Source organism: Salvia miltiorrhiza, unplaced genomic scaffold, assembly GCF_028751815.1.
Source record: "Salvia miltiorrhiza cultivar Shanhuang (shh) unplaced genomic scaffold, IMPLAD_Smil_shh original_scaffold_269, whole genome shotgun sequence".
NCBI lineage: Eukaryota > Viridiplantae > Streptophyta > Magnoliopsida > Lamiales > Lamiaceae > Salvia > Salvia miltiorrhiza.
Window position 1 is genome coordinate 256115 of NW_026651514.1, and position 26512 is coordinate 282626.

At 42.6% G+C, this 26512-nt stretch overlaps 3 protein-coding genes across 3 annotated transcripts; all 3 read left to right on the forward strand.

Annotated features, from left to right (window-relative positions):
• The first annotated feature begins 4014 nt into the window (after window positions 1-4014).
• Window positions 4015-4937, forward strand: LOC131003796 (uncharacterized). The gene is made up of 2 exons (XM_057930350.1): window positions 4015-4521; window positions 4596-4937. Exons 1-2 carry the CDS (start codon window positions 4282-4284, stop codon window positions 4902-4904), a joined length of 549 nt encoding a protein of 182 aa, XP_057786333.1. The 5' UTR covers window positions 4015-4281; the 3' UTR covers window positions 4905-4937.
• A 9611-nt stretch (window positions 4938-14548) lies between these two features.
• On the forward strand, window positions 14549-15471 carry LOC131003797 (uncharacterized). Its single transcript, XM_057930351.1, has 2 exons — window positions 14549-15055; window positions 15130-15471. The coding sequence occupies exons 1-2, from the start codon at window positions 14816-14818 to the stop codon at window positions 15436-15438; spliced, it is 549 nt and encodes a 182-aa protein (XP_057786334.1). The 5' UTR covers window positions 14549-14815; the 3' UTR covers window positions 15439-15471.
• A 9612-nt stretch (window positions 15472-25083) lies between these two features.
• On the forward strand, window positions 25084-26006 carry LOC131003806 (uncharacterized). The gene is made up of 2 exons (XM_057930360.1): window positions 25084-25590; window positions 25665-26006. Exons 1-2 carry the CDS (start codon window positions 25351-25353, stop codon window positions 25971-25973), a joined length of 549 nt encoding a protein of 182 aa, XP_057786343.1. The 5' UTR covers window positions 25084-25350; the 3' UTR covers window positions 25974-26006.
• Window positions 26007-26512: the final 506 nt, after the last annotated feature.

Here is a 26512-nt window from a genome sequence, read left to right on the forward strand (position 1 = left end):
ATTGTCAACCCAAATTGTAAGTAAAGTCTATCCAGTAATCCCTATGATGTACCGGCTTACTAGTTAAGCAATCACAAAAGGGTTTTTATTCACGGAACGTCCTAGAGATCAACATTTCCGTACTAATGCTAGCTAGAAACAACATAAATAAAATCATAGTCATTGGAACGAATTATCGTTTCCGGAGTACATCCACAAGCTAAAACTATCAAATCTGTGAACTCTGAGTCGCGGTACGACTGCTCCTTGGTGACGTTAGGGGGTTCTCTTCTGGATCCTCCTCGGGGTCCTCCTCCTCATCCTCCTCGGGGTTCTCCTCCTCATCCTCGCCCGGCTCCCAGCTGGGCAACGGAGTCTCTCCCTGGCCCTCGCCTGTCTCCCGCATGATCTGGGCTGAGCGGAAGATGTCGTTCACCATCTCATGGATCGGATCGTCTCTGGTGCTGATCCTGGCCGTGGCACGAGGCTCGGTTGGAGCTGAAGGTGGCACGGGCTCGGGATGAGTACTCCTCATCGTACCATACGGTACTGTACCATCATCCTCCTGCATAGGGGCTTTGCCCCTATCTATGAACTCCCTCAGGTTGGACATGACCCTATCGACATCTGCCATGGCAGCCTCAAACCTTGCGTCTATCGTAGGTATCAGTGGTGGTGGAGGAGTAGTAGCTCGGATCGCTGAGTCAGGAGGCGATGGGAAATCTCTACGAGCCCGTGGACGAGAAGGGCCTGCCTCGTCATCGTGCCTACCACGACGCCCTAGAACTGAGGCTCGTGGTGGAGGATCTCGGGGCAAGGCCAGCGAGGGCTCGGGAGCAGTAGTGGGTGCTTCCGCTGGCAAAGGCGTCCCCACCTGTACGTAGTCTCCCGGAAGGATGTAGGGCCCTAGAGGGGCGCGGCCCCACAAGGTGAAACAGATCTGAAGCTCCGCAATAAAACTAGGGAAATCTCCCATGAGGTCGTGGTAATCTTCTCGGCGAAAGATATAGTGGGCAGAGATCTGCCTAGCCCATCCCTGCCACCCGGAAGGTAACAGTAAGATCAACCTCTGGATACCGTCATACCCTGATACTCCATGTGCACTCGCCTCGACCCAGTGTCTGTGAAAACCTGCGAGGAACTGTCCGAGGTTATCCCCGTGACATGGAGCATAGGTGCGGTAGGACCGCTCGACCTCCTCTGGATTAGCCCATGGGGGTAGTGGTCGTCGTCGGGTGAAAACAGTTCTCGCCATCTAACAAAGGAAATTCTATTGTCAAAAGTAGCACACGACAAGTAACTTAAGGCGATAAGGTTCTAAATATCTAAAATCGGAAAACAAGTTTGGTTCAATAACCATAACGTGCAAAAACACCTCATCATCTAAATCTAGCATTTACACAAGCCACACAGGTTCTTAATACTTAATCACAGATTATCAATTCGACTATCATATAGTTCTAGTGTCGTTGTTTACCGAACTTAGGGCTTGTTATGTGATGATGATATTTTCTTAAATCTAGCAACGAGCACTAAAAGTTTCAACAAAATAAGTTCAAAAGGCCAAGTTAATTCGAGATCTCATCGTAGAAAAACACTCGAATTTTTAAGCTATGCCCATGCCATCAACGTACTATTGGCGTTCGTTACGCTGCTCAATCTTCATGCTCGTGGTTTCATCATGCGACCCTTCGTGTGATTCTTCTTTCTCTATTTCGACCGTCCTTGTCGATGTCATCGTAACATGAAGAAAAAAGTTAAGGCATCTCCCTAAGTTCTCTTCTATGTTCCGTCGTGAGAGTGAGCATATATAACTTAACAGTTCTAAGTTCTTGTGATTCATACCATAGTCATACTTATTCATGCTTCATACATTTCAAGAAATTAACTTAATTAAAATTTGAAAGTACTTACCATAACCTCCGTTGAGCGTGACGAGATGTAGTGCCAAGCTTTTGTCAACTAGTTCAAAGTGTATTTACTTACTTAATCTAGACTCAACTTAGAAGGAATGAGTAGTACTCAGAGCAAAAGAGAAGCTTTGATACCATTCTATCACGACCGCACTTGCTAAGGATAGCAAATTCGGGAAAACCGCGACTAAGGGAGGGAATTTAGGAGCGGGATTTAGAAAGGGCATATTCGTTTTCTTGATGACTCGACTTGTATAAAGAAATCAATCGAAATATCTAGATATCAACGAAGGCCACAAGGGGACCGTACATAATATTATTCAAAGGGGTACTCAACGAGTTTGAGTACATTATTAAATAGTACATATTGTTTTGACAGATAACATAATGTCTTAGTAAAATCAGTGTTTGCAGCGGAATAATAATTTGAATATATGTATGAAGACATATACTCTACTCTGAGGTACTCATCCTAGATTGACAGAAGCTCCGCTTGCACACTACATCCTCGATCACAGCTCAACCTGCACATTTAAAAATACATGCAGGGCTAAGTACAAAAGTACTTAGTGGACACTTGCCGAAATTTACATACATGCATAATATTTTATTGTCAAGCCTTTCAACAGTAGTAATATACGAGGGTTTTCCTTTAAAGACTCGTATTTACCAAACATAATATCATTTCTTTCATCAATAACCCGCGCAGGTATTTTATATCATTAATCACCATATCAGTAACTCGTGCCGAGAGGGAGGCCTCCCTCTACGGACACTATGATCGGCCAACCCGCTAGATGACTCACGATCACAAAGTGTACACTAATTCCGAAGGGATTTGCGGTCCCATCCAGAATCCGAATTCGATTAACATCAGATAGGCAATTAATAATAAAACATAAAGCATTTAGGCATTGACAATATCATTTAAATTCATAAGCATAAAGTCTTAACAATTCTAATATATAATTTTAGTTTATACGTAGAAAGCCTACCTGAATAGCAGACTCACGGTTTAGCTCTAACTCTGGTGCTTGACCTTTAATCCGAGAAAATAAAATAAGATTCTAATTCTCGAAAAATCTCAATAAATGAGGATGCGTGAAATGATTATGCATGACTCATATTCCTTTAATTAAATTATGAGATGCTAATCCTATTTAAGGAATTAAAGCTCGTCTTATGAGGTCGGATTATTAATCTTTAATAATCTACTCATCTTAAAATAATCTAATTCACTTACTAATTAATAATTAGTAAGTCTTAAAATCTTCTCTAATTAAATTTAATAGAATAATTATGAAGACCCAATTAAAATAAAATAATCAAGGCCCAAAAGGAATTTAATTCGAGCCCAAAAGAATAAATTCGAAGCCCAGTGCATTAATAATATTAGGCCCAACATCAATTAATTTATAGAGCCCAACACATGAGGCCCAAGATAATAAAATCATGAAGCCCAATAAGTGAGCCCATCATCACCCTTAAAATAATTAGTAAATTTTAATATTAATCTTATCTCGTCAAAACCTTAGACTCAAAACATTATCACATACTACCATTTAGGTTCGAAACTATTTATTCGAACATCAACATGCGCATTAATCATAACTCGTTCTATTTATGTCATCAAGTCAAATATTCCGTCATTTAAAAAAAAACAAAACCTATAATATTACATAGATAAATTATATCATCATAGATCATGCTTTCTCATACATAAAACAATTTAATCCTTTTCAAATAATCCATATTAATAAGTCGTTTGAAAAGAATTAATTTAAATGAGAGTTTAACTCAAAATATTTTATTTTATAATCCCTTTATAAATACTTGAAATAAAGAACTCCATTTAAATAATTAATTTAAAGGTCAATATATAATTAAATTAATCAAGCTCAATTTAAATTAATAATTAAGAGCTCAAATAATTTAAATAGATATAAGCCCAAATTAATTAGATAAATTAAGTCTATCATGTTTTTCTTTGAATAAGCCCCAAACAATTAAATTAAAATAGGCCCAAATAAGAAAGCCCAAAATTTTCGGCCCAAACTCGGCTCAAACCCAGCCCAAACCCAGCTGAAATCCGGCCCAAACCCAGCTCCCTTTTCTAACCTAAATATACACACACCAAATACACTCAAACACACACATTAGCTGCGCCCCATCTCTTCTTTCTCACTCTCTCTCTCGCCTTTCTCTCTCGGACCTCTCTCTCTCGTTTTCTGCCGTTCTGCCGCCGCCGCTGCCGTTCAACGGCGCCGTCGCCGCCGGCGAGCGGCGCGGCTTCTCCTTCTCTCTCCCTGAACTTTTCCCCCCCTCTTCTCCTCTATCTCTCTCGCTCAATCTCGGCCGCTGGAAAGGCACAGCAAGCGCAACCACGCCGATGTGCCGCCATCGCCGGGCCGCCGCCTGCTCCCTCATCCTCGCGGCAGATCCGCCGCCGCCGTTCAACGCCACGGCCGCCTGGAGCTGCTGCTGTTCGCCTGAGGTCGACGGATCTGGCCTTCAGTCGTTCGTCTTGCTCGGAGTTCCCGCCGCCGTTGGCTTGCCCGGAGTCGCCGCTGGCTGGCCCGCGATCGACGGCCAGCAGCTCGCTGGAGGAGCCGAGCACCGTCTCACAAAGGTAAGCCCCGGATCTCCCTATTCTCATTTCATTTTAAATTAAAAACTGAAACTCCTCTTTCCCTTTCTTGGCAGATCGGAGACAACCGCGGCTCCGTCGCCGTCCGTCAACCGCCGGCGACGACGAGCCACCGAGGCTGCCCTCCCCCTGACCTCGACTCACACACGCAATCAGCCAACACAAAGGGTTTTTGTGCGAGAATCATATACTGTAATTGCTCAAATAAAAGTTTTAACTCTTTCCTTGTAACTTCAGTTCACAAGTACATATTTAGTAACTGTAAATCTATGAATTTGCTACTCATTTTCTTCATTTATCAAAGCATATGTAAATCTGAGTTAATGAGCATGTGTTGGTATTCTGGAGTTGATGTATACAATTGAAGGATATTATAATATATAAATTAGAAATATAAACCTTGAATGATGAAAGATGTGGTGTCGTTTCTTGGCTGCGAGAGAGATGGTAGATGAATGTGAGAGGTGGGAATTGGCTGAAAAATGGTGTAGGTTATAAAAGAAAAAATGGGGTGGCTTGGATGGAAATTCTTCAACTTACAGGTATGAACACTTTCAGCCTGCATGTAAGACTGAAGAATTTCCTTCAGCATGCGCTCCAAATTTCTTCAGCATGCTTTAGGATTCAGCATGCTTAAGATTATTCTAATTAAAATATCTAAGAGATTAATATATTAATTATAAGGTTCCAAACTCATTTAAATACATTAAGACATATAAGCCTAATTCTTATTGAAGCATAAAATCCATTTGAGCTTGTTTCTAACATAAAATAAATTACTCATGGGCTTAAGTAAACAATCGATAAAAGATTCATATTTAACATTTCAGTGTTAAATTCTCCACAATAAATTAATGGACTCAAAATATATTTTGAGTGCATCATCTATTGAAAAAAATAAATCATCACATATATAAATTATCAAATTTATATAAGTTCGTATTTTATTAATGGAAGCTGAACTCTAATTACCATAATAAATCCTTAAATCAGTAATTAAAAGTATATAATCCTTAATAAAAAGTCGGGTCATTACATTCTATCCCCCTTAAAAGAAATTTCGTCCCGAAATTTGCATACCTATGTGAAAAGTTCTGGGTATTTTTCTTTCATCTGGTCCTCAAGTTCCCACGTTGCTTCTTCCGGTCCATGGTGTCTCCACAGTATTTTGACTGACGCGATCGATTTATTCCTTAACTCTTGCACCTTTCGGTCCAAAATGGCTTCAGGTTTTTCCTCGTACGTCAAGTCTGGGTTAAGAATCATTTCATCTTGGTGAATCACGTGTTTGGGGTCAAACACGTACCGTCTCAGCTGTGACACGTGGAACACATTGTGAACGTTTCCAAAGCTAGGTGGCAGTGCCAACCTATACGCTACGGGACCTATTCTTTCAAGGATCTCATAAGGTCCTACAAAACGGGGTCTCAACTTACCCTTAACACCGAATCTAACGATCCCTTTCGAGGGTGATATTTTAAGGAAAACCTTGTCTCCAATCTGAAATTGTAGTTCAGTTCGTCGGGTATCAGCATAAGACTTCTGTCTGTCCTGAGCCTCTTTAATTCTTGCTCTAATCTGGCGGATGGTCTCAATCATCTCGCTTACTGCATCTGGCCCAAGGATTTTTCTTTCACCCACCTCATCCCAGTAAAGTGGTGATCTACACTTCCTTCCATACAGCGCCTCATAAGGTGCCATATCAATGGTTGCCTGGTAACTATTGTTGTAGGCGAATTCGATTAACGGCAGCACTGATTCCCAACTTCCTCCTCGGTCTAGCACCACTGTCCTCAACATATCTTCAAGGGTCTGAATTGTCCTTTCTGATTGTCCATCTGTTTGAGGGTGAAAGGCGGTGCTAAAGTTTAATCTCGTTCCCAACTCTTTCTGCAAACTGATCCAAAATCTAGAAGTAAATTTTGAATCTCTATCTGAAGTAATGGATATTGGTATTCCATGTAGCCGTACAATCTCACGAATGTACAGTTGGGCTAGTTTCTCCGATCCATGGGTAATTGGAATCGGTATAAAATGAGCGCTCTTTGTGAGACGGTCTACTATTACCCAAATAGCTGTGTTGCCCCTATTTGTCTTGGGTAAACCCGTCACGAAATCCATCGCTATGTGCTCCCACTTCCATTCTGGGATTTCCAATGGCTGTAATTTCCCATATGGTCGTTGATGTAAAGCTTTCACTTGCTGGCATGCAAGGCAACGCTCTACAAACGAGGCTATATCTCGTTTCATCCCGTCCCACCAAAACTTCTGTTTTAGATCTTGGTACATTTTGGTACTTCCGGGATGAGCGGTATAGGGCGTGTCATGAGCTTCACTCATGATCTCGTTTCTCAGTTCCTCGTTATGGGGAACACACAATCTTCCTTCAAAAAGAACTGCGTTATCCGTTGCCTCTTGGTAGCCTCCTGGCGTGCCTGTTCGGATCTTGAGACGAACTTTTTCCAAGCTCTCATCCGCTCTCTGGGCACTGACGATCCTTTCTCTGAGGTCTGGGACGGCTACTAGAGTTGCAATAATTGCTCTTGTCGTTGCCGGTGGCTGAACCACTTCTATCTTCAATTTGTCAAAATCCCTTACAAGCGTGTCCTCTTGAGTGAGAAGAAGTCCTAACTCGGATTGAGTTTTACGACTTAAAGCATCAGCTACTACATTAGCTTTTCCCGGGTGGTAGTTGATACCGCAGTCGTAATCCTTTACGAGTTCGAGCCATCTCCTCTGTCTCATATTCAAGTCTTTCTGCTCGAAAAAATACTTAAGGCTTTTGTGATCAGTGAAGATTTCACATCTAACTCCGTATAGATGGTGTCTCCAAATTTTCAAAGCATGCACAATTGCTGCTAGTTCCAGATCATGAGTGGGGTAGTTCAATTCATGTGGCCTTAGTTGTCGCGAGGCGTAGGCAATGACCTTTCCTTCTTGCATCAACACACAACCTAGCCCATTTTTGGACGCGTCCGTGAAGATCACGTATTCTTTATCGGCTGCTGGAACTGCTAGCACTGGTGCAGTTGTCAATTTCTTCTTCAGCTCTTGGAAGCTGGCTTCACACTCCTCGTTCCACTTATACTTGATTCCTTTGCGAAGTAATTGCGTCATTGGTCTCGCTATTTTAGAGAATCCTTCGATGAATCTCCGGTAGTATCCTGCCAAACCTAAGAAACTCCGGATTTCATTAGGTGTGGTTGGTGATTTCCACTCGCGCACTGCTTGCACCTTGGCGGGGTCCACCTTGATTCCATCTGCTGATACGATGTGCCCTAGAAACATTACTTCTTTCAACCAAAATTCGCACTTGCTGAATTTGGCGAACAACTTCTCCGTCTTTAATGTCTCCAGGATGATTCTTAAATGATTTTCATGTTCTTGGTCATTCTTAGAATAGATGAGGATATCATCTATAAATACTAAGACAAATTTGTCTAAGTATGGATGGAAAACTCGATTCATGAGGTCCATGAATACTGCCGGTGCATTGGTTAGACCAAATGGCATGACAACGAATTCATAGTGACCATATCTTGTGCGGAAAGCGGTCTTAGATATATCCTCTGGTCTGATCTTCAGTTGATGATACCCAGACCTTAAATCTATTTTTGAGAATACACTGGCTCCTTTGAGTTGATCGAACAAATCATCTATCCTTGGGAGAGGGTATTTGTTTTTAAGCGTCAGTTTGTTCAACTCTCGATAATCAATGCACATCCTCATGGTTCCATCTTTCTTCTTGACAAAGAGTACAGGCGCTCCCCAAGGCGAGACACTGGGTCTGATGAAACCCAAGTCCAAAAGTTCCTGTAGTTGCACCTTTAATTCTTGTAGTTCCTTTGGGGCCATCCTGTACGGTGCCTTTGATACTGGGGCAGATCCAGGTTCTAGATCAATGGTGAAATCTAGTTGCCTGTCTGGAGGTAGTCCTGGCAATATTTCAGGAAAAACTTCTGGAAAGTCTCGTACTATTGCCACATCTTCCACCTTCTTGTCTTCACTAGCTTCCCCGTTTAGGTAGACGAGATAAGCTGTGCTTCCTTCCTTCATCATCTCTTTTCTGGCTTGTAATGCGGATATCACTGGTACTCTTTTCTTCATACCTATGCCGTGAAATTCCGTCGGTTCCTTTCCAGGTGGTCGAATAGAAATTTTTCGTTCACTACAAAGGATGGTGGCGTGATTCTCAGCTAGCCAGTCCATTCCTAAGATTATATCTACATCCCACATGAGCAGAATATTAAGATTGTTCGCTACCATCTTAAGTTCTCCTATTTCAAATTCTACGTTCGAGCAAACATGTGTGGTGGTAGATCTTCCTCCTGAGGGTGTAGTGATTCTTAAGGCACACTTAGCTCGTTCTGATTCGATTTCTAAGGTATCTACGCAAGGGGCAGATATAAAAGAATGCGAGGCACCAGTATCGAACAGAATCATTATGGAAAAACCTTTAAGCTTGCCCATACCTGCCAGGTTTCCTTGGTTTTTCTCGGGCTGGTTTTGGGTGAGAGCAAAGGCTCTCGCCTGCTGCGGCAATGGTTGTTGCCGCCTCTGTTGTTGTTGGCGCTGTTGGTGCTTGTGTTGGTATTGCTGCTGGTATGGCTGTTGTTGGCGGGGCTGGTATTGGTATTGCTGCTGGTATGGCTGTTGTTGGCGGGGCTGGTGTTGCCCTTGAACTGCTTGCAGGGGCTGGGCATAAGTGGCCCTGATTGCCGCGCCCTGCTGTTTGTTGGGGCATTGTGAGGAGTAGTGGCCCTTCTGGCCACACGTGTAGCAACTGTCAGTTCCAGCCTTACAGACACCACGATGTGGTTTGTGGCATTTTGGACAAAGGGGAACTTCATTTTGTCTTTGGCTGCCTCCAGCTGGGGCAGGACCCTGTTGCTTCCCTTGTCCTTGTTGCTGATATTGTCCAAACGGCGCATTTCCTTGCCATGGCCTCTTGTTAGTCTGGTTTTCATTTCCTCTATGGTCGTTCCAGTTGCGCTTCCCTTTAAAGTTCTGAGGGCGTGCAGGTGGGTTGGCTGGCGCTGGGGTCTGTGATGGAGCCAACCTTTCTACTGGCATCGCAGCTTCGATGTCCAGTGCCCTGTTCAAAGACTCAGTGTATGAGAGTCCACCATGACTAGCTAGAGTCATCCGAATCTCGTGCCTCAGACCAGCACAAAATTTCTCCGCCATTTTCTCATCAGTATCCACCTGTTGTGGAGCATAACGCGATAGATCGCAGAACTCTCTGTCATACTCGGTCACCGTCTTCTTCCCTTGTTTCAGGCTATAAAACTCAGCCTCCTTCTTCTTTCTGTAGCTCTTGGGAATATACTTATCATATAATCCCGTCTTAAAGTCTTCCCAAGTGTATGCTGCCCATTGTTCGGGAGTCAGAGTCTTTCGGCGGGCTTCCCACCAAAAGTCAGCCGATCCGGCTAGTTGGAAAGACATACACGAGAGTCGCTCCTCTTCCGTGCAGTGTAGGAAAGTGAAGATACGCTCCAAGGCGCGTATCCAAGCTTCGGCCTCGGCTGGGTCGCCTGTCCCAGTAAATGTGGGCGGATTCTGTCGAAGAAACAGTTCTTCAGTCCTTCTAGCAGGGGGTGGAGGGGGTGGGGTAGGTTCCCTGTCGTTTCGCCGCCCTTCAGGTATTTCATCGCGATTTCCATCATTGTTAACGTTTCTCCTAGGGGGGCGACCTCGTTTAGGCGGCATTCTGCAAATTACAAACACCCTTTTTAATACATTCTATACAGGAATCTCTAAGGCAATTAATAAAGAACTGTTTGTTAAATTTAACTTATCATAACTCCAAAACTAATATATTAACAGGAACCGTTGCATACACAAGTCACATTATTCAAAGTTACTACATTCTTAACTGACTCGTGAAGAATAAAACCCGTAGAGAAACATAAAACATACACGAGATCGTCGTAGAAAACCCATGCTAGGGTCATTTATATCTCATGGAAAATTGTCTCATCGAGGGCTTTTACATTGTCAACCCAAATTGTAAGTAAAGTCTATCCAGTAATCCCTATGATGTACCGGCTTACTAGTTAAGCAATCACAAAAGGGTTTTTATTCACGGAACGTCCTAGAGATCAACATTTCCGTACTAATGCTAGCTAGAAACAACATAAATAAAATCATAGTCATTGGAACGAATTATCGTTTCCGGAGTACATCCACAAGCTAAAACTATCAAATCTGTGAACTCTGAGTCGCGGTACGACTGCTCCTTGGTGACGTTAGGGGGTTCTCTTCTGGATCCTCCTCGGGGTCCTCCTCCTCATCCTCCTCGGGGTTCTCCTCCTCATCCTCGCCCGGCTCCCAGCTGGGCAACGGAGTCTCTCCCTGGCCCTCGCCTGTCTCCCGCATGATCTGGGCTGAGCGGAAGATGTCGTTCACCATCTCATGGATCGGATCGTCTCTGGTGCTGATCCTGGCCGTGGCACGAGGCTCGGTTGGAGCTGAAGGTGGCACGGGCTCGGGATGAGTACTCCTCATCGTACCATACGGTACTGTACCATCATCCTCCTGCATAGGGGCTTTGCCCCTATCTATGAACTCCCTCAGGTTGGACATGACCCTATCGACATCTGCCATGGCAGCCTCAAACCTTGCGTCTATCGTAGGTATCAGTGGTGGTGGAGGAGTAGTAGCTCGGATCGCTGAGTCAGGAGGCGATGGGAAATCTCTACGAGCCCGTGGACGAGAAGGGCCTGCCTCGTCATCGTGCCTACCACGACGCCCTAGAACTGAGGCTCGTGGTGGAGGATCTCGGGGCAAGGCCAGCGAGGGCTCGGGAGCAGTAGTGGGTGCTTCCGCTGGCAAAGGCGTCCCCACCTGTACGTAGTCTCCCGGAAGGATGTAGGGCCCTAGAGGGGCGCGGCCCCACAAGGTGAAACAGATCTGAAGCTCCGCAATAAAACTAGGGAAATCTCCCATGAGGTCGTGGTAATCTTCTCGGCGAAAGATATAGTGGGCAGAGATCTGCCTAGCCCATCCCTGCCACCCGGAAGGTAACAGTAAGATCAACCTCTGGATACCGTCATACCCTGATACTCCATGTGCACTCGCCTCGACCCAGTGTCTGTGAAAACCTGCGAGGAACTGTCCGAGGTTATCCCCGTGACATGGAGCATAGGTGCGGTAGGACCGCTCGACCTCCTCTGGATTAGCCCATGGGGGTAGTGGTCGTCGTCGGGTGAAAACAGTTCTCGCCATCTAACAAAGGAAATTCTATTGTCAAAAGTAGCACACGACAAGTAACTTAAGGCGATAAGGTTCTAAATATCTAAAATCGGAAAACAAGTTTGGTTCAATAACCATAACGTGCAAAAACACCTCATCATCTAAATCTAGCATTTACACAAGCCACACAGGTTCTTAATACTTAATCACAGATTATCAATTCGACTATCATATAGTTCTAGTGTCGTTGTTTACCGAACTTAGGGCTTGTTATGTGATGATGATATTTTCTTAAATCTAGCAACGAGCACTAAAAGTTTCAACAAAATAAGTTCAAAAGGCCAAGTTAATTCGAGATCTCATCGTAGAAAAACACTCGAATTTTTAAGCTATGCCCATGCCATCAACGTACTATTGGCGTTCGTTACGCTGCTCAATCTTCATGCTCGTGGTTTCATCATGCGACCCTTCGTGTGATTCTTCTTTCTCTATTTCGACCGTCCTTGTCGATGTCATCGTAACATGAAGAAAAAAGTTAAGGCATCTCCCTAAGTTCTCTTCTATGTTCCGTCGTGAGAGTGAGCATATATAACTTAACAGTTCTAAGTTCTTGTGATTCATACCATAGTCATACTTATTCATGCTTCATACATTTCAAGAAATTAACTTAATTAAAATTTGAAAGTACTTACCATAACCTCCGTTGAGCGTGACGAGATGTAGTGCCAAGCTTTTGTCAACTAGTTCAAAGTGTATTTACTTACTTAATCTAGACTCAACTTAGAAGGAATGAGTAGTACTCAGAGCAAAAGAGAAGCTTTGATACCATTCTATCACGACCGCACTTGCTAAGGATAGCAAATTCGGGAAAACCGCGACTAAGGGAGGGAATTTAGGAGCGGGATTTAGAAAGGGCATATTCGTTTTCTTGATGACTCGACTTGTATAAAGAAATCAATCGAAATATCTAGATATCAACGAAGGCCACAAGGGGACCGTACATAATATTATTCAAAGGGGTACTCAACGAGTTTGAGTACATTATTAAATAGTACATATTGTTTTGACAGATAACATAATGTCTTAGTAAAATCAGTGTTTGCAGCGGAATAATAATTTGAATATATGTATGAAGACATATACTCTACTCTGAGGTACTCATCCTAGATTGACAGAAGCTCCGCTTGCACACTACATCCTCGATCACAGCTCAACCTGCACATTTAAAAATACATGCAGGGCTAAGTACAAAAGTACTTAGTGGACACTTGCCGAAATTTACATACATGCATAATATTTTATTGTCAAGCCTTTCAACAGTAGTAATATACGAGGGTTTTCCTTTAAAGACTCGTATTTACCAAACATAATATCATTTCTTTCATCAATAACCCGCGCAGGTATTTTATATCATTAATCACCATATCAGTAACTCGTGCCGAGAGGGAGGCCTCCCTCTACGGACACTATGATCGGCCAACCCGCTAGATGACTCACGATCACAAAGTGTACACTAATTCCGAAGGGATTTGCGGTCCCATCCAGAATCCGAATTCGATTAACATCAGATAGGCAATTAATAATAAAACATAAAGCATTTAGGCATTGACAATATCATTTAAATTCATAAGCATAAAGTCTTAACAATTCTAATATATAATTTTAGTTTATACGTAGAAAGCCTACCTGAATAGCAGACTCACGGTTTAGCTCTAACTCTGGTGCTTGACCTTTAATCCGAGAAAATAAAATAAGATTCTAATTCTCGAAAAATCTCAATAAATGAGGATGCGTGAAATGATTATGCATGACTCATATTCCTTTAATTAAATTATGAGATGCTAATCCTATTTAAGGAATTAAAGCTCGTCTTATGAGGTCGGATTATTAATCTTTAATAATCTACTCATCTTAAAATAATCTAATTCACTTACTAATTAATAATTAGTAAGTCTTAAAATCTTCTCTAATTAAATTTAATAGAATAATTATGAAGACCCAATTAAAATAAAATAATCAAGGCCCAAAGGAATTTAATTCGAGCCCAAAAGAATAAATTCGAAGCCCAGTGCATTAATAATATTAGGCCCAACATCAATTAATTTATAGAGCCCAACACATGAGGCCCAAGATAATAAAATCATGAAGCCCAATAAGTGAGCCCATCATCACCCTTAAAATAATTAGTAAATTTTAATATTAATCTTATCTCGTCAAAACCTTAGACTCAAAACATTATCACATACTACCATTTAGGTTCGAAACTATTTATTCGAACATCAACATGCGCATTAATCATAACTCGTTCTATTTATGTCATCAAGTCAAATATTCCGTCATTTAAAAAAAAACAAAACCTATAATATTACATAGATAAATTATATCATCATAGATCATGCTTTCTCATACATAAAACAATTTAATCCTTTTCAAATAATCCATATTAATAAGTCGTTTGAAAAGAATTAATTTAAATGAGAGTTTAACTCAAAATATTTTATTTTATAATCCCTTTATAAATACTTGAAATAAAGAACTCCATTTAAATAATTAATTTAAAGGTCAATATATAATTAAATTAATCAAGCTCAATTTAAATTAATAATTAAGAGCTCAAATAATTTAAATAGATATAAGCCCAAATTAATTAGATAAATTAAGTCTATCATGTTTTTCTTTGAATAAGCCCCAAACAATTAAATTAAAATAGGCCCAAATAAGAAAGCCCAAAATTTTCGGCCCAAACCCGGCTCAAACCCAGCCCAAACCCAGCTGAAATCCGGCCCAAACCCAGCTCCCTTTTCTAACCTAAATATACACACACCAAATACACTCAAACACACACATTAGCTGCGCCCCATCTCTTCTTTCTCACTCTCTCTCTCGCCTTTCTCTCTCGGACCTCTCTCTCTCGTTTTCTGCCGTTCTGCCGCCGCCGCTGCCGTTCAACGGCGCCGTCGCCGCCGGCGAGCGGCGCGGCTTCTCCTTCTCTCTCCCTGAACTTTTCCCCCCCTCTTCTCCTCTATCTCTCTCGCTCAATCTCGGCCGCTGGAAAGGCACAGCAAGCGCAACCACGCCGATGTGCCGCCATCGCCGGGCCGCCGCCTGCTCCCTCATCCTCGCGGCAGATCCGCCGCCGCCGTTCAACGCCACGGCCGCCTGGAGCTGCTGCTGTTCGCCTGAGGTCGACGGATCTGGCCTTCAGTCGTTCGTCTTGCTCGGAGTTCCCGCCGCCGTTGGCTTGCCCGGAGTCGCCGCTGGCTGGCCCGCGATCGACGGCCAGCAGCTCGCTGGAGGAGCCGAGCACCGTCTCACAAAGGTAAGCCCCGGATCTCCCTATTCTCATTTCATTTTAAATTAAAAACTGAAACTCCTCTTTCCCTTTCTTGGCAGATCGGAGACAACCGCGGCTCCGTCGCCGTCCGTCAACCGCCGGCGACGACGAGCCACCGAGGCTGCCCTCCCCCTGACCTCGACTCACACACGCAATCAGCCAACACAAAGGGTTTTTGTGCGAGAATCATATACTGTAATTGCTCAAATAAAAGTTTTAACTCTTTCCTTGTAACTTCAGTTCACAAGTACATATTTAGTAACTGTAAATCTATGAATTTGCTACTCATTTTCTTCATTTATCAAAGCATATGTAAATCTGAGTTAATGAGCATGTGTTGGTATTCTGGAGTTGATGTATACAATTGAAGGATATTATAATATATAAATTAGAAATATAAACCTTGAATGATGAAAGATGTGGTGTCGTTTCTTGGCTGCGAGAGAGATGGTAGATGAATGTGAGAGGTGGGAATTGGCTGAAAAATGGTGTAGGTTATAAAAGAAAAAATGGGGTGGCTTGGATGGAAATTCTTCAACTTACAGGTATGAACACTTTCAGCCTGCATGTAAGACTGAAGAATTTCCTTCAGCATGCGCTCCAAATTTCTTCAGCATGCTTTAGGATTCAGCATGCTTAAGATTATTCTAATTAAAATATCTAAGAGATTAATATATTAATTATAAGGTTCCAAACTCATTTAAATACATTAAGACATATAAGCCTAATTCTTATTGAAGCATAAAATCCATTTGAGCTTGTTTCTAACATAAAATAAATTACTCATGGGCTTAAGTAAACAATCGATAAAAGATTCATATTTAACATTTCAGTGTTAAATTCTCCACAATAAATTAATGGACTCAAAATATATTTTGAGTGCATCATCTATTGAAAAAAATAAATCATCACATATATAAATTATCAAATTTATATAAGTTCGTATTTTATTAATGGAAGCTGAACTCTAATTACCATAATAAATCCTTAAATCAGTAATTAAAAGTATATAATCCTTAATAAAAAGTCGGGTCATTACATTCTATCCCCCTTAAAAGAAATTTCGTCCCGAAATTTGCATACCTATGTGAAAAGTTCTGGGTATTTTTCTTTCATCTGGTCCTCAAGTTCCCACGTTGCTTCTTCCGGTCCATGGTGTCTCCACAGTATTTTGACTGACGCGATCGATTTATTCCTTAACTCTTGCACCTTTCGGTCCAAAATGGCTTCAGGTTTTTCCTCGTACGTCAAGTCTGGGTTAAGAATCATTTCATCTTGGTGAATCACGTGTTTGGGGTCAAACACGTACCGTCTCAGCTGTGACACGTGGAACACATTGTGAACGTTTCCAAAGCTAGGTGGCAGTGCCAACCTATACGCTACGGGACCTATTCTTTCAAGGATCTCATAAGGTCCTACAAAACGGGGTCTCAACTTACCCTTAACACCGAATCTAACGATCCCTTTCGAGGGTGATATTTTAAGGAAAACCTTGTCTCCAATCTGAAATTGTAGTTCAGTTCGTCGGGTATCAGCATAAGACTTCTGTCTGTCCTGAGCCTCTTTAATTCTTGCTCTAATCTGGCGGATGGTCTCAATCATCTCGCTTACTGCATCTGGCCCAAGGATTTTTCTTTCACCCACCTCATCCCAGTAAAGTGGTGATCTACACTTCCTTCCATACAGCGCCTCATAAGGTGCCATATCAATGGTTGCCTGGTAACTATTGTTGTAGGCGAATTCGATTAACGGCAGCACTGATTCCCAACTTCCTCCTCGGTCTAGCACCACTGTCCTCAACATATCTTCAAGGGTCTGAATTGTCCTTTCTGATTGTCCATCTGTTTGAGGGTGAAAGGCGGTGCTAAAGTTTAATCTCGTTCCCAACTCTTTCTGCAAACTGATCCAAAATCTAGAAGTAAATTTTGAATCTCTATCTGAAGTAATGGATATTGGTATTCCATGTAGCCGTACAATCTCACGAATGTACAGTTGGGCTAGTTTCTCCGATCCATGGGTAATTGGAATCGGTATAAAATGAGCGCTCTTTGTGAGACGGTCTACTATTACCCAAATAGCTGTGTTGCCCCTATTTGTCTTGGGTAAACCCGTCACGAAATCCATCGCTATGTGCTCCCACTTCCATTCTGGGATTTCCAATGGCTGTAATTTCCCATATGGTCGTTGATGTAAAGCTTTCACTTGCTGGCATGCAAGGCAACGCTCTACAAACGAGGCTATATCTCGTTTCATCCCGTCCCACCAAAACTTCTGTTTTAGATCTTGGTACATTTTGGTACTTCCGGGATGAGCGGTATAGGGCGTGTCATGAGCTTCACTCATGATCTCGTTTCTCAGTTCCTCGTTATGGGGAACACACAATCTTCCTTCAAAAAGAACTGCGTTATCCGTTGCCTCTTGGTAGCCTCCTGGCGTGCCTGTTCGGATCTTGAGACGAACTTTTTCCAAGCTCTCATCCGCTCTCTGGGCACTGACGATCCTTTCTCTGAGGTCTGGGACGGCTACTAGAGTTGCAATAATTGCTCTTGTCGTTGCCGGTGGCTGAACCACTTCTATCTTCAATTTGTCAAAATCCCTTACAAGCGTGTCCTCTTGAGTGAGAAGAAGTCCTAACTCGGATTGAGTTTTACGACTTAAAGCATCAGCTACTACATTAGCTTTTCCCGGGTGGTAGTTGATACCGCAGTCGTAATCCTTTACGAGTTCGAGCCATCTCCTCTGTCTCATATTCAAGTCTTTCTGCTCGAAAAAATACTTAAGGCTTTTGTGATCAGTGAAGATTTCACATCTAACTCCGTATAGATGGTGTCTCCAAATTTTCAAAGCATGCACAATTGCTGCTAGTTCCAGATCATGAGTGGGGTAGTTCAATTCATGTGGCCTTAGTTGTCGCGAGGCGTAGGCAATGACCTTTCCTTCTTGCATCAACACACAACCTAGCCCATTTTTGGACGCGTCCGTGAAGATCACGTATTCTTTATCGGCTGCTGGAACTGCTAGCACTGGTGCAGTTGTCAATTTCTTCTTCAGCTCTTGGAAGCTGGCTTCACACTCCTCGTTCCACTTATACTTGATTCCTTTGCGAAGTAATTGCGTCATTGGTCTCGCTATTTTAGAGAATCCTTCGATGAATCTCCGGTAGTATCCTGCCAAACCTAAGAAACTCCGGATTTCATTAGGTGTGGTTGGTGATTTCCACTCGCGCACTGCTTGCACCTTGGCGGGGTCCACCTTGATTCCATCTGCTGATACGATGTGCCCTAGAAACATTACTTCTTTCAACCAAAATTCGCACTTGCTGAATTTGGCGAACAACTTCTCCGTCTTTAATGTCTCCAGGATGATTCTTAAATGATTTTCATGTTCTTGGTCATTCTTAGAATAGATGAGGATATCATCTATAAATACTAAGACAAATTTGTCTAAGTATGGATGGAAAACTCGATTCATGAGGTCCATGAATACTGCCGGTGCATTGGTTAGACCAAATGGCATGACAACGAATTCATAGTGACCATATCTTGTGCGGAAAGCGGTCTTAGATATATCCTCTGGTCTGATCTTCAGTTGATGATACCCAGACCTTAAATCTATTTTTGAGAATACACTGGCTCCTTTGAGTTGATCGAACAAATCATCTATCCTTGGGAGAGGGTATTTGTTTTTAAGCGTCAGTTTGTTCAACTCTCGATAATCAATGCACATCCTCATGGTTCCATCTTTCTTCTTGACAAAGAGTACAGGCGCTCCCCAAGGCGAGACACTGGGTCTGATGAAACCCAAGTCCAAAAGTTCCTGTAGTTGCACCTTTAATTCTTGTAGTTCCTTTGGGGCCATCCTGTACGGTGCCTTTGATACTGGGGCAGATCCAGGTTCTAGATCAATGGTGAAATCTAGTTGCCTGTCTGGAGGTAGTCCTGGCAATATTTCAGGAAAAACTTCTGGAAAGTCTCGTACTATTGCCACATCTTCCACCTTCTTGTCTTCACTAGCTTCCCCGTTTAGGTAGACGAGATAAGCTGTGCTTCCTTCCTTCATCATCTCTTTTCTGGCTTGTAATGCGGATATCACTGGTACTCTTTTCTTCATACCTATGCCGTGAAATTCCGTCGGTTCCTTTCCAGGTGGTCGAATAGAAATTTTTCGTTCACTACAAAGGATGGTGGCGTGATTCTCAGCTAGCCAGTCCATTCCTAAGATTATATCTACATCCCACATGAGCAGAATATTAAGATTGTTCGCTACCATCTTAAGTTCTCCTATTTCAAATTCTACGTTCGAGCAAACATGTGTGGTGGTAGATCTTCCTCCTGAGGGTGTAGTGATTCTTAAGGCACACTTAGCTCGTTCTGATTCGATTTCTAAGGTATCTACGCAAGGGGCAGATATAAAAGAATGCGAGGCACCAGTATCGAACAGAATCATTATGGAAAAACCTTTAAGCTTGCCCATACCTGCCAGGTTTCCTTGGTTTTTCTCGGGCTGGTTTTGGGTGAGAGCAAAGGCTCTCGCCTGCTGCGGCAATGGTTGTTGCCGCCTCTGTTGTTGTTGGCGCTGTTGGTGCTTGTGTTGGTATTGCTGCTGGTATGGCTGTTGTTGGCGGGGCTGGTATTGGTATTGCTGCTGGTATGGCTGTTGTTGGCGGGGCTGGTGTTGCCCTTGAACTGCTTGCAGGGGCTGGGCATAAGTGGCCCTGATTGCCGCGCCCTGCTGTTTGTTGGGGCATTGTGAGGAGTAGTGGCCCTTCTGGCCACACGTGTAGCAACTGTCAGTTCCAGCCTTACAGACACCACGATGTGGTTTGTGGCATTTTGGACAAAGGGGAACTTCATTTTGTCTTTGGCTGCCTCCAGCTGGGGCAGGACCCTGTTGCTTCCCTTGTCCTTGTTGCTGATATTGTCCAAACGGCGCATTTCCTTGCCATGGCCTCTTGTTAGTCTGGTTTTCATTTCCTCTATGGTCGTTCCAGTTGCGCTTCCCTTTAAAGTTCTGAGGGCGTGCAGGTGGGTTGGCTGGCGCTGGGGTCTGTGATGGAGCCAACCTTTCTACTGGCATCGCAGCTTCGATGTCCAGTGCCCTGTTCAAAGACTCAGTGTATGAGAGTCCACCATGACTAGCTAGAGTCATCCGAATCTCGTGCCTCAGACCAGCACAAAATTTCTCCGCCATTTTCTCATCAGTATCCACCTGTTGTGGAGCATAACGCGATAGATCGCAGAACTCTCTGTCATACTCGGTCACCGTCTTCTTCCCTTGTTTCAGGCTATAAAACTCAGCCTCCTTCTTCTTTCTGTAGCTCTTGGGAATATACTTATCATATAATCCCGTCTTAAAGTCTTCCCAAGTGTATGCTGCCCATTGTTCGGGAGTCAGAGTCTTTCGGCGGGCTTCCCACCAAAAGTCAGCCGATCCGGCTAGTTGGAAAGACATACACGAGAGTCGCTCCTCTTCCGTGCAGTGTAGGAAAGTGAAGATACGCTCCAAGGCGCGTATCCAAGCTTCGGCCTCGGCTGGGTCGCCTGTCCCAGTAAATGTGGGCGGATTCTGTCGAAGAAACAGTTCTTCAGTCCTTCTAGCAGGGGGTGGAGGGGGTGGGGTAGGTTCCCTGTCGTTTCGCCGCCCTTCAGGTATTTCATCGCGATTTCCATCATTGTTAACGTTTCTCCTAGGGGGGCGACCTCGTTTAGGCGGCATTCTGCAAATTACAAACACCCTTTTTAATACATTCTATACAGGAATCTCTAAGGCAATTAATAAAGAACTGTTTGTTAAATTTAACTTATCATAACTCCAAAACTAATATATTAACAGGAACCGTTGCATACACAAGTCACATTATTCAAAGTTACTACATTCTTAACTGACTCGTGAAGAATAAAACCCGTAGAGAAACATAAAACATACACGAGATCGTCGTAGAAAACCCATGCTAGGGTCATTTATATCTCATGGAAAATTGTCTCATCGAGGGCTTTTACATTGTCAACCCAAATTGTAAGTAAAGTCTATCCAGTAATCCCTATGATGTACCGGCTTACTAGTTAAGCAATCACAAAAGGGTTTTTATTCACGGAACGTCCTAGAGATCAACATTTCCGTACTAATGCTAGCTAGAAACAACATAAATAAAATCATAGTCATTGGAACGAATTATCGTTTCCGGAGTACATCCACAAGCTAAAACTATCAAATCTGTGAACTCTGAGTCGCGGTACGACTGCTCCTTGGTGACGTTAGGGGGTTCTCTTCTGGATCCTCCTCGGGGTCCTCCTCCTCATCCTCCTCGGGGTTCTCCTCCTCATCCTCGCCCGGCTCCCAGCTGGGCAACGGAGTCTCTCCCTGGCCCTCGCCTGTCTCCCGCATGATCTGGGCTGAGCGGAAGATGTCGTTCACCATCTCATGGATCGGATCGTCTCTGGTGCTGATCCTGGCCGTGGCACGAGGCTCGGTTGGAGCTGAAGGTGGCACGGGCTCGGGATGAGTACTCCTCATCGTACCATACGGTACTGTACCATCATCCTCCTGCATAGGGGCTTTGCCCCTATCTATGAACTCCCTCAGGTTGGACATGACCCTATCGACATCTGCCATGGCAGCCTCAAACCTTGCGTCTATCGTAGGTATCAGTGGTGGTGGAGGAGTAGTAGCTCGGATCGCTGAGTCAGGAGGCGATGGGAAATCTCTACGAGCCCGTGGACGAGAAGGGCCTGCCTCGTCATCGTGCCTACCACGACGCCCTAGAACTGAGGCTCGTGGTGGAGGATCTCGGGGCAAGGCCAGCGAGGGCTCGGGAGCAGTAGTGGGTGCTTCCGCTGGCAAAGGCGTCCCCACCTGTACGTAGTCTCCCGGAAGGATGTAGGGCCCTAGAGGGGCGCGGCCCCACAAGGTGAAACAGATCTGAAGCTCCGCAATAAAACTAGGGAAATCTCCCATGAGGTCGTGGTAATCTTCTCGGCGAAAGATATAGTGGGCAGAGATCTGCCTAGCCCATCCCTGCCACCCGGAAGGTAACAGTAAGATCAACCTCTGGATACCGTCATACCCTGATACTCCATGTGCACTCGCCTCGACCCAGTGTCTGTGAAAACCTGCGAGGAACTGTCCGAGGTTATCCCCGTGACATGGAGCATAGGTGCGGTAGGACCGCTCGACCTCCTCTGGATTAGCCCATGGGGGGTAGTGGTCGTCGTCGGGTGAAAACAGTTCTCGCCATCTAACAAAGGAAATTCTATTGTCAAAAGTAGCACACGACAAGTAACTTAAGGCGATAAGGTTCTAAATATCTAAAATCGGAAAACAAGTTTGGTTCAATAACCATAACGTGCAAAAACACCTCATCATCTAAATCTAGCATTTACACAAGCCACACAGGTTCTTAATACTTAATCACAGATTATCAATTCGACTATCATATAGTTCTAGTGTCGTTGTTTACCGAACTTAGGGCTTGTTATGTGATGATGATATTTTCTTAAATCTAGCAACGAGCACTAAAAGTTTCAACAAAATAAGTTCAAAAGGCCAAGTTAATTCGAGATCTCATCGTAGAAAAACACTCGAATTTTTAAGCTATGCCCATGCCATCAACGTACTATTGGCGTTCGTTACGCTGCTCAATCTTCATGCTCGTGGTTTCATCATGCGACCCTTCGTGTGATTCTTCTTTCTCTATTTCGACCGTCCTTGTCGATGTCATCGTAACATGAAGAAAAAAGTTAAGGCATCTCCCTAAGTTCTCTTCTATGTTCCGTCGTGAGAGTGAGCATATATAACTTAACAGTTCTAAGTTCTTGTGATTCATACCATAGTCATACTTATTCATGCTTCATACATTTCAAGAAATTAACTTAATTAAAATTTGAAAGTACTTACCATAACCTCCGTTGAGCGTGACGAGATGTAGTGCCAAGCTTTTGTCAACTAGTTCAAAGTGTATTTACTTACTTAATCTAGACTCAACTTAGAAGGAATGAGTAGTACTCAGAGCAAAAGAGAAGCTTTGATACCATTCTATCACGACCGCACTTGCTAAGGATAGCAAATTCGGGAAAACCGCGACTAAGGGAGGGAATTTAGGAGCGGGATTTAGAAAGGGCATATTCGTTTTCTTGATGACTCGACTTGTATAAAGAAATCAATCGAAATATCTAGATATCAACGAAGGCCACAAGGGGACCGTACATAATATTATTCAAAGGGGTACTCAACGAGTTTGAGTACATTATTAAATAGTACATATTGTTTTGACAGATAACATAATGTCTTAGTAAAATCAATGTTTGCAGCGGAATAATAATTTGAATATATGTATGAAGACATATACTCTACTCTGAGGTACTCATCCTAGATTGACAGAAGCTCCGCTTGCACACTACATCCTCGATCACAGCTCAACCTGCACATTTAAAAATACATGCAGGGCTAAGTACAAAAGTACTTAGTGGACACTTGCCGAAATTTACATACATGCATAATATTTTATTGTCAAGCCTTTCAACAGTAGTAATATACGAGGGTTTCCTTTAAAGACTCGTATTTACCAAACATAATATCATTTCTTTCATCAATAACCCGCGCAGGTATTTTATATCATTAATCACCATATCAGTAACTCGTGCCGAGAGGGAGGCCTCCCTCTACGGACACTATGATCGGCCAACCCGCTAGATGACTCACGATCACAAAGTGTACACTAATTCCGAAGGGATTTGCGGTCCCATCCAGAATCCGAATTCGATTAACATCAGATAGGCAATTAATAATAAAACATAAAGCATTTAGGCATTGACAATATCATTTAAATTCATAAGCATAAAGTCTTAACAATTCTAATATATAATTTTAGTTTATACGTAGAAAGCCTACCTGAATAGCAGACTCACGGTTTAGCTCTAACTCTGGTGCTTGACCTTTAATCCGAGAAAATAAAATAAGATTCTAATTCTCGAAAAATCTCAATAAATGAGGATGCGTGAAATGATTATGCATGACTCATATTCCTTTAATTAAATTATGAGATGCTAATCCTATTTAAGGAATTAAAGCTCGTCTTATGAGGTCGGATTATTAATCTTTAATAATCTACTCATCTTAAAATAATCTAATTCACTTACTAATTAATAATTAGTAAGTCTTAAAATCTTCTCTAATTAAATTTAATAGAATAATTATGAAGACCCAATTAAAATAAAATAATCAAGGCCCAAAAGGAATTTAATTCGAGCCCAAAAGAATAAATTCGAAGCCCAGTGCATTAATAATATTAGGCCCAACATCAATTAATTTATAGAGCCCAACACATGAGGCCCAAGATAATAAAATCATGAAGCCCAATAAGTGAGCCCATCATCACCCTTAAAATAATTAGTAAATTTTAATATTAATCTTATCTCGTCAAAACCTTAGACTCAAAACATTATCACATACTACCATTTAGGTTCGAAACTATTTATTCGAACATCAACATGCGCATTAATCATAACTCGTTCTATTTATGTCATCAAGTCAAATATTCCGTCATTTAAAAAAAAACAAAACCTATAATATTACATAGATAAATTATATCATCATAGATCATGCTTTCTCATACATAAAACAATTTAATCCTTTTCAAATAATCCATATTAATAAGTCGTTTGAAAAGAATTAATTTAAATGAGAGTTTAACTCAAAATATTTTATTTTATAATCCCTTTATAAATACTTGAAATAAAGAACTCCATTTAAATAATTAATTTAAAGGTCAATATATAATTAAATTAATCAAGCTCAATTTAAATTAATAATTAAGAGCTCAAATAATTTAAATAGATATAAGCCCAAATGAATTAGATAAATTAAGTCTATCATGTTTTTCTTTGAATAAGCCCCAAACAATTAAATTAAAATAGGCCCAAATAAGAAAGCCCAAAATTTTCGGCCCAAACCCGGCTCAAACCCAGCCCAAACCCAGCTGAAATCCGGCCCAAACCCAGCTCCCTTTTCTAACCTAAATATACACACACCAAATACACTCAAACACACACATTAGCTGCGCCCCATCTCTTCTTTCTCACTCTCTCTCTCGCCTTTCTCTCTCGGACCTCTCTCTCTCGTTTTCTGCCGTTCTGCCGCCGCCGCTGCCGTTCAACGGCGCCGTCGCCGCCGGCGAGCGGCGCGGCTTCTCCTTCTCTCTCCCTGAACTTTTCCCCCCCTCTTCTCCTCTATCTCTCTCGCTCAATCTCGGCCGCTGGAAAGGCACAGCAAGCGCAACCACGCCGATGTGCCGCCATCGCCGGGCCGCCGCCTGCTCCCTCATCCTCGCGGCAGATCCGCCGCCGCCGTTCAACGCCACGGCCGCCTGGAGCTGCTGCTGTTCGCCTGAGGTCGACGGATCTGGCCTTCAGTCGTTCGTCTTGCTCGGAGTTCCCGCCGCCGTTGGCTTGCCCGGAGTCGCCGCTGGCTGGCCCGCGATCGACGGCCAGCAGCTCGCTGGAGGAGCCGAGCACCGTCTCACAAAGGTAAGCCCCGGATCTCCCTATTCTCATTTCATTTTAAATTAAAAACTGAAACTCCTCTTTCCCTTTCTTGGCAGATCGGAGACAACCGCGGCTCCGTCGCCGTCCGTCAACCGCCGGCGACGACGAGCCACCGAGGCTGCCCTCCCCCTGACCTCGACTCACACACGCAATCAGCCAACACAAAGGGTTTTTGTGCGAGAATCATATACTGTAATTGCTCAAATAAAAGTTTTAACTCTTTCCTTGTAACTTCAGTTCACAAGTACATATTTAGTAACTGTAAATCTATGAATTTGCTACTCATTTTCTTCATTTATCAAAGCATATGTAAATCTGAGTTAATGAGCATGTGTTGGTATTCTGGAGTTGATGTATACAATTGAAGGATATTATAATATATAAATTAGAAATATAAACCTTGAATGATGAAAGATGTGGTGTCGTTTCTTGGCTGCGAGAGAGATGGTAGATGAATGTGAGAGGTGGGAATTGGCTGAAAAATGGTGTAGGTTATAAAAGAAAAAATGGGGTGGCTTGGATGGAAATTCTTCAACTTACAGGTATGAACACTTTCAGCCTGCATGTAAGACTGAAGAATTTCCTTCAGCATGCGCTCCAAATTTCTTCAGCATGCTTTAGGATTCAGCATGCTTAAGATTATTCTAATTAAAATATCTAAGAGATTAATATATTAATTATAAGGTTCCAAACTCATTTAAATACATTAAGACATATAAGCCTAATTCTTATTGAAGCATAAAATCCATTTGAGCTTGTTTCTAACATAAAATAAATTACTCATGGGCTTAAGTAAACAATCGATAAAAGATTCATATTTAACATTTCAGTGTTAAATTCTCCACAATAAATTAATGGACTCAAAATATATTTTGAGTGCATCATCTATTGAAAAAAATAAATC

What these genes read in the sequence shown, in the direction of transcription:
- LOC131003796 (XM_057930350.1), top strand. Translation starts at nt 4,282, where the DNA reads ATGTGCCGCCATCGCCGGGCCGCCGCCTGCTCCCTCATCCTCGCGGCA. An exon ending in CCGAGCACCGTCTCACAAAG is followed by an intron (nt 4,522 to 4,595) that starts GTAAGCCCCGGA and finishes CTTTCTTGGCAG; the next exon opens with ATCGGAGACAACCGCGGCTC.
- LOC131003797 (XM_057930351.1), top strand. Translation starts at nt 14,816, where the DNA reads ATGTGCCGCCATCGCCGGGCCGCCGCCTGCTCCCTCATCCTCGCGGCA. An exon ending in CCGAGCACCGTCTCACAAAG is followed by an intron (nt 15,056 to 15,129) that starts GTAAGCCCCGGA and finishes CTTTCTTGGCAG; the next exon opens with ATCGGAGACAACCGCGGCTC.
- LOC131003806 (XM_057930360.1), top strand. Translation starts at nt 25,351, where the DNA reads ATGTGCCGCCATCGCCGGGCCGCCGCCTGCTCCCTCATCCTCGCGGCA. An exon ending in CCGAGCACCGTCTCACAAAG is followed by an intron (nt 25,591 to 25,664) that starts GTAAGCCCCGGA and finishes CTTTCTTGGCAG; the next exon opens with ATCGGAGACAACCGCGGCTC.